Source organism: Sinocyclocheilus grahami, unplaced genomic scaffold (assembly GCF_001515645.1).
Source record: "Sinocyclocheilus grahami isolate Dianchi unplaced genomic scaffold, SAMN03320097.WGS_v1.1 scaffold1492.1, whole genome shotgun sequence".
Taxonomy (NCBI): Eukaryota; Metazoa; Chordata; class Actinopteri; order Cypriniformes; family Cyprinidae; genus Sinocyclocheilus; species Sinocyclocheilus grahami.
Window position 1 is genome coordinate 178,885 of NW_015506671.1, and position 13,324 is coordinate 192,208.

At 37.1% G+C, this 13,324-nt stretch overlaps 1 protein-coding gene across 1 annotated transcript in view; it reads left to right on the forward strand.

Annotated features, from left to right (window-relative positions):
• The window catches only part of LOC107570685 (CD48 antigen-like), a 41,951-nt gene extending 38,781 nt beyond the window's left edge, over window positions 1–3,170 (forward strand). The window contains exons 3-4 of the mRNA XM_016256943.1: window positions 2,630–2,923; window positions 3,001–3,170. Of these exons, the coding sequence (XP_016112429.1) occupies window positions 2,630–2,923; window positions 3,001–3,170 (464 nt within the window). The remainder of the gene's footprint in view (window positions 1–2,629; window positions 2,924–3,000) is intronic.
• Window positions 3,171–13,324: the final 10,154 nt, after the last annotated feature.

Sequence of the window (13,324 nt, forward strand, 5' to 3'; positions counted from 1 at the left end):
GATAAAAATTGTGCAGTTTTTCTCTTAAAGCAGATCGCTGAGTAACACCCTTTTCTCTGTATGCCAATTTCCTTAAAAATATATACAATATGCTGTTAAATGTAATTAATAAACGTCTGCTAAATGCCAGTAAAATGACTAGGCTATATGAAAATAACTTCTTTTCTAATATAAAGGTTTTTTTTTTTTTTTTTTTTTTGTGGTCCTTTCTTTGAACATTTCCATATCCATCTGCATACCTGTAGGTCAGTTATAGTCTTATGTTTTATTGTATTTTGATCCCCTTTATATATCTTATATTTTCTACAATTTTATTGCATTTTGCATTGTTTGTTACTTTTATAATAAAAAAATACCCTTTTTTACATTTAATGATTATGTCTTTCTTTTGCATTTGAACAACCAGTCAGTACTGAAACAGTGAGCTGTATATGATTCATTAGAAAGAACCGACTCATAAATTAATTCGTTCTGGTGTCGGACTACAATGGTTGCGCTGTATGTTTTGATTCACTAAAACGAACCGACTCATTAGAATCACTGATTCGAGATTCGGACTTTACCGATGACGCTGTTTGTTTCACACTATAGATTCAGACCGTAGCGGCGGAACTGTATGTATGAACAATGAATAAGTAAATAAATAAACATTTTCTTCAGTAGGCTATTGTTGTGTTTCATTGCAGCTTGTAATTAGTAGCCTGCCTATAATGCACAGATGATGGCGTTTCTCAATCAGTGCACTTCTCCAGAAAGTCGCCATTTAAAACGGCTTTAGTGCACTAGGCTATAAAAATTCCCCTAATGCCCCCCAAAACCAGTGAGCATCGGTCACTTACCGAATGTGTCGTATTCTTCCGTCTCAAGTCAGCCATGTAGGAGATGGCCGAAACACAGCACAAAACACAGTCAAGTGCCGCCATCACGTGGTTAAAGGATGTAACCTGTTTGCTCTATTACTGCCATTTCTCAATATACTCCCTTATTAGCTCTCAGTTACTGCCTATGGTAATATAGACCTACTGCAGTTTTTGAACTATGACAACGTGTAGGCCTATTGGAAGCTTTTTTAATTATTAATATTTAGTGATTTTAAAACTAAAGTATTCAAGATGCACATCTTTTTATAATCATTTTGACATTAGAATGTTCATCTGAAGGCTTTCCAACCCTCGTCACTGTTTTAAATAATGAGGTGTGGGTGCTGTTATTGATTAATGTTTTTATGCCTCAGACCACCTGGGTCTGTTTTGTCCTGTGTTCTGATTGGTCCTCTCTGCTCTGGTGAACATGTAGCCCTTATATATGTTGGGCCTGTCCAAAAAAAAAAAAAAAAACGCCAAATTGACCGTAACCTCTCCAGACTGGTATTAAGTGTATCCCATCATGCTCTGGAAATAAATCAAGACACCACAAGTGTGTCATCTGTACTGAACAGACATTTAGAAGTTTATTTTAAAATGCAAAGGATTGGAAATCTAAATAAAGCTCTGTAAACACTTGCATTTTTACAACACTACAATGTGTCCCATCAGGTAATGAAAAGATCACACACACTTGTGGTCTTCACCCCCACTTGAACACTTGGGCACAAAAAGGAAGCCTAAAAAGTAAGACCGTTAGGTAAAGACAATATGACATAATTATATTGAGAGACACAGAATGATTTAGCACAATATGTTAAGTAATAGCATTAACCAGGATGTGAAACTGAACTACAGAAGAAAGCATTGCTTGCACGTTGACGGAAGCGCGCTGTCTGAAGGTCTTTCTGTGTTTATCTCTAAACCTTATTTACAGATCGTATTAATGATATATTCCTGTCGAAAACGGATGCATACTAAGCGATTTATCTCAAACGGCTAAAGAAAATGACCCACACGTTTATTTTGTTTTGTTTGTGTTTTTCTCATCTGGTTGGTAAGTACTTGTATTTTAATGACGTCACTGAAATCAAAGCGTAATAACGATTAACTCAAATGATTTACAATATTGCTGATGCTATAAGGAATTAGGTATCATAAACGTAAAAACTTGTATAAATTAGTATTTATATATATATTTAAAAAAAACGTGATTTAGCCATGAAATATTGCATATTTAGTCTAACATTAACCTAGATGTAAATTGTTGTTCATTGGTTCATGACATGGCAACAAACTGAGCGTTATTGTGAAGTGTTACAACATTTTTTACATGTTCTCCAGGTGTGTTTGTTGCAGAGACAGATGTAGTGAAGTCAGTATCAGTGATGGAGGGAGATTCTGTCACTCTAAAGATTGATGTTACTGATAAACAGGGATATGACAAGATAGAGTGGAGGTTTGGAGAGGAGCGAATCGCCAGAATCAAGGGAGTGAACGGTACATATTATGATGAGGTTTGGAGATTCAGAGGCCGACTGCAGCTGGATCACACCGGCTCTCTCACCATTAGAAACACCACAACTGAACACACTGGAGTTTATCATCTAAGTATGAAGGTTGGAAATGAAGACATACCCAAGATTTACAGAGTTACTGTGTATGGTGAGTGGATTATTATGTAACCTATTACATGGAGAATAGGCTACATCATTGTCAAAATGATGATTCAGAATGCACCTTTATAAAGCATGTTGTGTTTTCAGCTCCTCTGCCCATTCCAGTAATCTTCATTGACACTTTACAATCTTCTTCATCATCTGAAAGATCATCGAGGATCTTCCTGTGTTCAGTGGTGAATGTGAGTCATGTGACTCTCTCCTGGTACAAAGGAAACAGTTTATTGTCCAGCATCAGTGTGTCTGATCTCAGCATCAGTCTCTCTCTACCTCTGGAGGTGGAATATCAGGATAACAACACCTACAGCTGTGTAGTGAACAATCCTGTCAGCAGCCAGACCAAACATCTCACCAACACTGAACTCTACTGGTTAGGTTCAGGTACGTGATTTTAAAGTTTTTTCAGCATAGCTGTTTTTACTGACCTGATCTGATCTGGATTTCTTTTCTTTCCTCAGACTCTGTCCACTATTGTGGCACTGCTGAAGTTGTGATCCGATTGGTCATCTCTGCTTTGATGGGTGTGGCTGCCGTGGCTGCCATTGTTGTTCTGGTTTATGACATCAAATCCAGAACAGGAGAGAAGAGAACTGACATCAACTTAAGACAACGATCAATCAGATATTAAAAATGTTAAACTGTCTTTTTGTTTTTTCTTCTGAGTACTTTTATGTTGAGATGAAATTGTGTTATGACAGAATTCTTCATCTATATTCCTAATGATAATGATGCATGACTCAAATTTGATGAAATATTGCAGTCTACGTCCTGTCTACGCTCTAATTTCTATACTTTTTTGTTGCCAACATAAGACTGAGTTATAAGGCTACAACGATAGGCCTAACTTTGCAGTTAGGAAAAGTAGGTAAAGATTGTAATCAGCCACTCCTAATAATAAGCCAACATCCTTCTCCATGTGTTCATAAGTTCAATGACTCCCAATCAGAAGTGTAAACAGTGTAAAAATGTGTAAACACTTTGTGTTTAAATGTAGCTCTGATAGCTGCTAATAAATCAGGTTGACTGGTGAAAATAACAATTAATATATAAAGCTCAAATATACAGAAAAAAATTTCAGTCAGTCAGAAGTTCAGTCAAGGAGAAGCAAACAAAGGTTTCACAATACAATTATTATTTAGGCTTGAGGTTTAGGCCATCAGGCCCTCCTGGTTCACTAGGGTCAAGATTTATAGCATTTGTGTATTTACTTTAGATAACTATATAAAATAGACTTGTTCACACTATAAATAGTAACTTTATAAAGGATGATATTCAATTAAGTTTCCTGACTTGTTCATGTTTTGTTGAAGAAAAGATAGATTCCCTGTACCACAAAAATACAAAATTCCAAAAGTCAATTAGAATATTAAAGCAATTTTATTGTGCATTTTTTATTACATGCATTCAAGTGCATGCATATTCAAATAGACTGGCTGGAACAATTACTACATTTTCCTAACTGAACAAAGAATCCTTCCTGTAGTCAACATTAGTCCACTAGAGGGCAGACATCAAAATGATATAAAGCTGCAGTAGTATTTAAATCAGGGTATCTTCCGTCCAATCAATTTTTATTTTAATATTGAAATCTGAAAAATGAAAAACGGGCACATATTTCGTTTTTCAATTATTCAAACAAAACGAAAAATCAAGAATCCGGCTTAATTTTTCGTTTTTACATTCAGGGATAGAAAACGAATAAACAACTTGAATATTCGATCTCTACATGTGGGCGGGAATGAAACGCCCCTCTCTGCTAATTGGTCAACCAAACATTACAACATAATAATAGTCCTAAAAAAACCTTAATAATAGTCCTCCGCTTCTATTGATTCTTAACATGTTTATTTCTACTACATTTTATCTCTTCATCAAACAGCCAGATTAATGAATGGCTTGACACAAACCATACTGAAGCAGAGCCTTTTGGCCCTAGGCATGCCTGTTTTATTATAGTTATCCACCCATTAAAATATGTGTGCAAAGCTGCGCGATGCACTGCAGCACGGGGAGAATGTATTGACCACTATCAATTTATGTGAACAACTTTAACTTATGTTAAAAGTTAAAGTTAAATGATAACTTTTGTTTTAGACAATACGCTGCATTTTAGACAAAGGAGGAATTGAAAAACGAAATATGTGCCGTTTTTCATTTTTCAGATTTCAATATTAAAACAAAAATTGATTGGACGGAAGATACCCTGATTTATAAAGTATATCAATGTGTTTTCAAACATAGTTTGTTTCAGGGGTCTGAAAGCGGTTCATGTTAATTTTCATATTATTGTGAATGCTCCAAACAAACTTTTAAACAATCTGATCAATTCTACTGCAAAGAAACTGAGACCCTGTTGACAGGTAGCCCGAATGTGTCTTGCTTGCACTTCCATTTCATTTATAACATGTATGCCTGAATGTTTCACCTGAATTTCACATTTTATGCCTTTTAAATTGAGATTAAGAATACATTGCTCATGTGCAATGCAAACTGTACCATCAGCTGTAAATTAAACTAAGCCATTTTTCTTTTATTCCAAGATTTTACAACAATTACACAGTCTAGCGATTCCAAAACCAATTAATATTGTTAAAGTCGTTATATACTTGTAACTGTTGGGATTCTCACTATGACTGTGTTCCATTCCCTTGACCTGCAGGGACATCTGTAAGAAAACAGAAAGAATCACAAATTTTACAGCTACACAAATGATAAATTATAGAAACTGTGATTCGATATTACTGAAAAAAGCACAAGAACAGAATGTTAAACCTATGAAGGAATGTGAAAATTGCAGCTTTGTTTAGTCTTCTCTACTACACTACTTTTTTTGTAGTCTGCACCAACAATTTTTTTTACAAACTATGGTAAATGTTGTGATTTTTATTGCAGAAGTTATATTAAAATGCAAACAACCTTATCAACAATATCTTAGTGTAGGCTATATCTTTAGAGTTTTATAATTCATTATCTTCTTGTCCACCAATGTCCACCAGTTCACATTTACAACTATGTGTTTTCTGCGTAAAAATAAGGGTCATTTTGGCTTTGGTCTAAACAAAGAGCAGAAGGGCTTATTGAAAATGCAAATTCATTCTCTACCAGCAGGTGGCGCTTTTCGACAGGAATATAGCCGTTTCCCCCATAACCGCAGTAAACAAAGCACTGCAGCACCTGACTTTGAAACTTGCAGTGCTTATATTTAATCAATTAAATAGCCTTTTGAAGTGTAAGCTATATCTCATTATACATGTATATTTATACACTTACAAGTATATATATTTTTTCACTGGAGCACCACCTGAGTCTTCTTCTCCCATTTCTACCAGTGATAATTGTTTCCTTCCCGTGGTAGCCTACGCCCTGCACAGATATAGCATCACTGGACTGTAGGTTGCCAAGTTGAGGGGACAAATGGGTTGAAATTTGTATGCATCGATCGTGTGAGAAAGATGCCTTTCATACAAGATCTGGCAACTGGACAACCTATGAATTTGTTGTCGTGATTAATCAAATAAGGTTTGGCCGGAAGCGAATGTAGCAAACATATAGGCTAAAATACACCCAGTGGGATTTTTTTTTGTTCATAGAAAGATTAAAAATACGGGAGAAATACGGGAAAATGTTTAAACGGGATGATAGGAAAGCATTCTGTTATGTCTCTCCAATGTATGTGTTCATTTGCTTGGGCCTGGAGACCGAGAGGCTAAGTAAAAAAGATGTAGCCTACAATAAGTTGATGCTACTCTGTGTCGGTGTGATCCTTATCAAATGTAACATCCCGCTTTGTTGCAGTTTGATGATTTTTGCTCTTCAAACTCCGAGTGGTTTCAGTGTACTATTGCAGGCTCATTTATTGATAATAAACAGTTAATAATAAATAATATTGGTGATAATAAATAATAGCCTATAATAAAATTGGGATTGTTTTTGAAGCTGTGTTTGCTTATTTATCTTGAAAGAGTGCCAACAGTGCTACGAATTCTGTTGAGCCACATTCAGATGAGGACTTGAGTTACAAGTATAAAGATTTCGTCCTAAATGCTTCACTAAAATGCCCTGTCATGTATCTATAACATTAGTTATGTTTATTTTGGTTTATTCTAAATTTAAGTGTTCATTTGAACATCTAAACTGAGTGTTCACAGAGTCACGAGACAATCTTAGACTGATTTACTCACCACTAAAAGCAATACGGAATATCCTGTGTAAAACCATACTGCTGGATATGACCTCCACTTCATATTTTCCGTACTGATTGCTTCGGATGTTTCTGAAAGTGAGGTCTCCAGTTTGATCATTTAGATAAACCACGTTTCTCCACCCGTCAACAACGCCGTTTAATCCATTAACTTGCTCGAGACCATCGCCGGTTCCTAAATGTGTTTGTTTACATTTACTGCATGCTTTTACCACCAAAGCCTTCATTAATATTGGCAAACAATATATCATTAGAAAGTTCAAAGGCTCAAGCACCGACATTTATGATCGTAGTGTCATAACGAAGACATATTTTTAATTAGTCTCAAGAGTTCGCAACAATACACGCAGCATCAAAACGGGGAGTTCCTAACTATTTTTGTCCACTGAAGATGACAGATAAACTGAGTCGTGCAAACATAGGTGTATTTTTCATGGCAGTAATACAGAACACAAATCATTGAGACTAATTTAGTCCAAACAGTTGTAATTTATAAGAAATGCCTAGGAAGTATGCTGTCTTTCCGTAAATGTTCTTTGGAGAAAATTATAATTCTTGTCATTTTTCCACTAAATTACGCAATTTGGCTGTGTTTCAATAGTAAAACCGCATATTGTCATGTTTGTTAGAGTCTTACAAACAGAATAATCCTGCGACCGCCGTTCTCTGCACAGCGCTGATTGGTCAGTGATTCAAAACATTCTAATAGCGCCACCGGCTGTTGGGACATCTGAGTATGCACAACTCATAGTCTTCACTGCACATCAGCCAGTGTAAGGCTAGAAAAGTTTTGATGGATGGAAAATATATCCAATGAACAGATGATTGCAGAGATGGTTTGAATTGTTTCTTGTGTAGGTTTTCAGGTTTGTATTTAGAAATCTAATAATTAATATTTGTATTCCTACTGAAGTTATTTTAATGATCACTGACATCAAAAAAAAAAGAAAAAAAAAAAAAGAAAGATTAATTAAAATAAAACAAAAACGACTGTTTTCAAACAGGTTTCCTAATTAAAATAAATATGAAACAGCTTTCACAGCCTATTTTACTCCGTAATGTAACATATTACCAGGTGAAACAGGATATTAAATGAGAAAATTAGAATATAACTTTTTTATATGTCAGACAGTTTGTACATCAGGTGATGATTGGATGGTTAAATTGGGCATCCCATACCAGAGAAAGACCTGAATGTCTATTTGCTAAAACCATGAGTAAATAGCTAGTTAAAAGGTTGAGGAGAAAGCTACACACAGCAGTGAGAAATATGATGTACTAGCACTACACGCCCTGTGTGCTCATGCTGTCAGCCAACATATTTTTTTCTTTGTTCACGATCATATGGTTTAGAACATATAGAACTAAAATTTTAATATGTAAATAATTCTCAATAAATAAATAAAATATATTCATGTTTGAGGACTGGAGGGAAATGTCTATTAGTGGGTACAAGAAGGTACAAATTGTAAATGTGCACAGATTAAAATCAGCATTATTTTGATGGTATTATATTTCAGAATATGAATCAGAGTAAAGTGATTTGAGACAGATATAAGTATGAGCAGTGGAGACAGAGATATGGGGGCAGTTTGCAAAATATCAGGCATTATTCAAAAGAATGTATGTGTGAAGAGTGGATGACAAAACAGTTTGGAATCACAGATTAGAAAATTTGGGATAAATAAGGAATAAAGTAAAGACATGGTCACCAAGTCATGTTTGTAACGTGTGGTGTGTGACCGTGATTTTAGATCGTTTAAAATAAATAAATAAATAAATAAATACATACATTGCAGCTTTAACATTTGTGCTCTGTTGTAAATAATGTTATATTGTGGTTCACCTCATATTAATTACTAAAGAACCTTTTTGGAGTCTCCAAGTGCCCTTTTTTTAATGTTCTTGGACTAAGAAAAAGGATGACAGGAACCTCATTTTTAGAGACTCCATCTTAAGATTTCAAATATATCTTGTTCAGACTTGTGACTTTGAATTCATTGCTTTTTGAGTTGCTCTGGCACAGTTTCATATATTTATTCCTAGGTAACTTTTATGGATATAAAATGATGATTCCTTTTTGAAAATATTTAAGCTTCTCTTCCTGTTTTTCTATAGTACTATAATCAATTCTGATACTTGAATAACAAACTAAAAACTATAATCTTTCAGTAGAGCCCCCAGGCATGCCTGTAGTCTAAGGGGTTCACAAACTGTGACTGTTTTAGTTTGTGTAGGTCAGGTTTGGGTTTGAGCTCAACTAGCGGGGGCGACAGTTAACAGGTTAAGTCAGCAATGAGGTCGCCTTGATCTCCAAATTTCCACAGTATCTGATCATCTCCCTGTATTTCAGAAACATCAGTGTGTAGAGTGACAGAATCTCCCTCCATCACTGACAGTGACTCCACATCATCTGTCTCAACAACAAACACATGAGGAGAACAAACAGAAACAATTTAAAACAGATATTATACTTATGTATATGCACAGTGAGGTCCAAATGACTTGAAAATGTGTGACTCCAATTGAAATTGAAATACTGTAAATACAAAGTTTTAAAATCTTAAAGAAACAAAGGAAAATTAACATGTAACATGAAGAGGAAATATTTCAGATTCTGCACTAAATATAAGTGTAAGTAAATGCATGTCAAGTGAGTGCCACTGATCATGTGACTCTTTGTACAACTTCCACTGAAGCTCGGGATGCTCTTTAAAACATTCTGGAGAACATAATCAATAGGTTTTGTGTCACTTTTAAGACTTAAAATGGCACTGAATCTCTTCTATAGCTACTTTCCTGCTAAAAAACACAAATACAGGTTCCAATCTTGGGATCTGGAAATAAAGGAGCTCAGAATCAGTCCTCTGCATTTTAGCCCATCAACAAATGGTAATGCAACACGATGTTTGTTACAACAGGATTTATTTCCTCATTGTTTGAAGAATCCAAAATATAAAACTGCAAATGACAAATTAAATCATAAACCATTTTGTTACAATTGAAATGACTCTATAAAGTTTATAATATGTTTAATAAAAAGACAATTAAAATAATTTATCTTCCATAATCACAAAAAAACAAGGAGCATATGTCCCACAATAGTGTGCAAAAATAAATAAATAAATAAAATACATAAATAAAGTGAGTACAAATGTGTTTATATTTCTGAAGATATAATCTCTACAGCAAGTTAAGTTAAATTTTTTTTATCTTGTTTGAATATGAATATGCCATTTCTAGAGTGATATAAACACTGATTAAAACACACATTAAAAATCTGAAACTATATTCTGAATTCCTGTCCTGCATATTTTCTCATAGAATATCCTGTTTCATTAAGTCACATTACAGAAGTAATACATGCAGATAGTGAATGCCATTTCACTTTAGGAGCTCTCCAGATTGTGAATGGTAAATCATCTATAATATAATGAAATGCTTATGATTTCTGAATGATGTTTAAAAAAAATAAAATAATAATAAATAAATAAATAAATATATATATTTAGAAAGATGCTAGCAGAATGGTGTAGTTACCGCCTACCGCATTTACTAACAGGAGCTAACTGACCCATGCTAAAGAGCAAAACATTGAGCCATTGGTGTTAACCAATCATTATAAATATTTAATACACCACGTTATGGAATCTAAGAAATAATATTTAAAATGCATTTGGAAAGTTTTCTACATTAATCCTACTATATTCTATAGTAATTATACTCAAAATGTTATTAGGGGAACATTAATATAAGAGTTGTGGTAATTCTTCTAAGCAGTGCTTCCCAAACCTGTCCTGGGGGCCCCCCTGCCCTGTACCTTTTGTATGTCTCCCTTATCTAACACACCTGATTCCACTCATCAGCTCGTTAGTAGAGACTGCAAGAACTAAATTGGGTGTGTCTGATTAGGGAGACATACAAAATGTGCAGGGCAGGGGGTCCTCCAGGACAGGTTTGGGAAGCACTGAAGGTTTACTGTCACAGTTCCTCTGAAATATTAATATATCCTTTACAAATGCTCTAAACATCTTGAGAGTGTTTATTAATAATATACTGAAATTTATTTATAAAGGATTAATGTGTATTATTGTGATTATCCCAAAGCATCTACACAGTTAAACCATAATGATCACACTGAGTTACTCACCACTGACAGCAACATTGAATATCTTGGATTTCGCCTCTTTGCTGTTCTTGATCTGTAGTTCATAAACTCTAGAGTCTGTGGTGTTGAGGTTCGTGATGGTCAGAGATCCAGTCTGACCATCCAGTTTCAGTCTACCTCGGAATCGTTCTTCCTCATTCCCAGGTACTGAGAGTTTATTGATTTCTTTATCAATTTCTGCTATGAATTTGTTTTCACCTTGAATCTTCCAGACCAGTTCTAGTGCTCCCTGTGTTTCAGTATCATCAGTGTGTAGAGTGACAGAATCTCCCACCATCACTGACACTGACACTGACTTCACTACATCAGCAGCAAACACACCTGGACAACCAACAGAAACCATTTCTAAACAGAGATTATGCTATATATATACACTGTATATATATATATATATATATATATATATATATATATACACACACATACACACACACACACACACACACACACACATATACATATATTTCCCTTTCAAGGGAACTTCGAACTTCAAAATCCTTTAGGGGTCGCTATGGGGAACGCCTCGTCGTGAGCTTTGTCTGAAGCATACATTGAAAAAACACCAACAACAAGTTGGCCGGCGACAGCCCATGACGTCGCTACCGGTGCGACTATTAGTATAAATAGGCGCCGGGAGAACATGTCATTCTCTTCTTCGTCTTCACTGACTGTTTTGTTTGAAGCGTGCATTTGAACGTGGTAAGAGAGATCTTTATCCTGTTATTATGGCAAGGACTAGCAGAACGTTTAGAGGATGTGTGCATCCGTGTCTTCGCTATTTGACACCTGATGACACACACGATCTCTGCGTTTTTTGTTTGGGCGAGGAGCACGCACGCGATGTCCTTGAGGGGGCAATTTGCGCTGCTGAGGCATGGAAGAGAATGAGCTCGTGGGGATCGCAGGTGGACCTGGCCGATGAGTTTAAAGAGGGGCTTTCCCTCTCGCGCTCGTCGGCTGTGGACGAGAGAGAGTTGCTGGAGGATGATGTTATTTCTCTAACATCATCTGATCCGGGAGTCAGTGCTCTGCTGGGTTCAGCCCAGGAGGAGCAGGAGATGTCTGAGGACGGCGAAGAGGAGCTGAGGCTGAGCCTTCCCAATCCTCCTGTCCTGCGTATGATGAACTGTTGGAAGTTTTGGATCACGCCACGGCGAGGCTGGACTTGCCATGGAAGCGGGCCAAGAAAGTGACGTCGCGAGGTCGCCTCGATGAGCGTTTTCTTTCTGGCCATAACCCTCCAGCTCAGGTGAGCCTTCCATTTCTTCCTGATTTGCATACTGAGATCGAGAAGGAATGGAAGAGGCCGTTTTCCTCATGCATCTATCGGTTCCAGCATACGAGTTATGCCAACATCGAGGCGATGCGTGAAAACGGCTATGAGAAGATGCCCCCTGTAGAAGAGACGCTGGCTAGCTATCTCTCCATGGGTGAGACGTCCTCCCTTAATACTCCCTCCTTGCCATCTAAGCCCCTTCAGGATACATCGCGCTTAAATGGCAGGGCATACGCAGCACCAGGTCAGGCTCGGTAAATTAAATTATAAGTAAATTATTGCTAGCTGTTCCAGCATTGGAACATGCGGTAGGTCGAGCTCCCCTCTTGTTTGAGAGCTGGGTGTTTGCCCCCTATGCACCATTCCATCTATGAGCTGCTCTTTCAGAGTGCCACGAAAGCCCCTTAGAACGGTATCCTAAAATCCATGTTATGGTAAGTGTGCACGTGAAGGCTTTGTGCACTTTCTAAAATCCACATTGTGGCAAGTTCGCACGCTAGTTCCTTGCGTTCTTTTCTAAAATCCTATATGGTGAGGGCTTCGCGCGGTTGCTTCATGCCCTTTCTTGAGCTGGTTAGAGCCCCGTTCACCTTGGGCGCCACTCCACCTAGGTATCCTAGGATACCTACTTTAACAGGGTGTTGCTATTAGGGGTCTGTTGAGACAGTTCCTTTCAGAGCTTATGCAAGAGCAAGCAGTAGCCCCTGTGTGACAGGCCAAGACTTAGTATGATACTAGGCTCTTGGTCGTATCCCCTTAAAGGAATCCATTTTAATTCCAAGCCTGGAGCTCTACCCCAGGCCCAGGAGTCTGGCCCTAACAGGTAAGTTTGGGTATGTAGCCTAGGCCTTTGGCCTTAGGGGATAAAGTCACAGACAGCCGTCAGACGTCCCAGGGGCAACTCACCATGAAAATGGTAAAGTTGGTACTTAGTGCTCGCCATGGTTCTGGCCCGCATTCCCCTCAGCATGGCGGTGTGGGTACACCGTTCCCCATAGTGACCCCTAGAGGACGCAGTTTGAAATTCTCTTGAAAGGGAACCTCTCAGGATACTTATGTAACCATGGTTCCCTGAGTAGGGAACGAGACACTGCGTCCTCTAGGCTTCCTGCCATGCTTCGAACGCAAGCTTCAGAC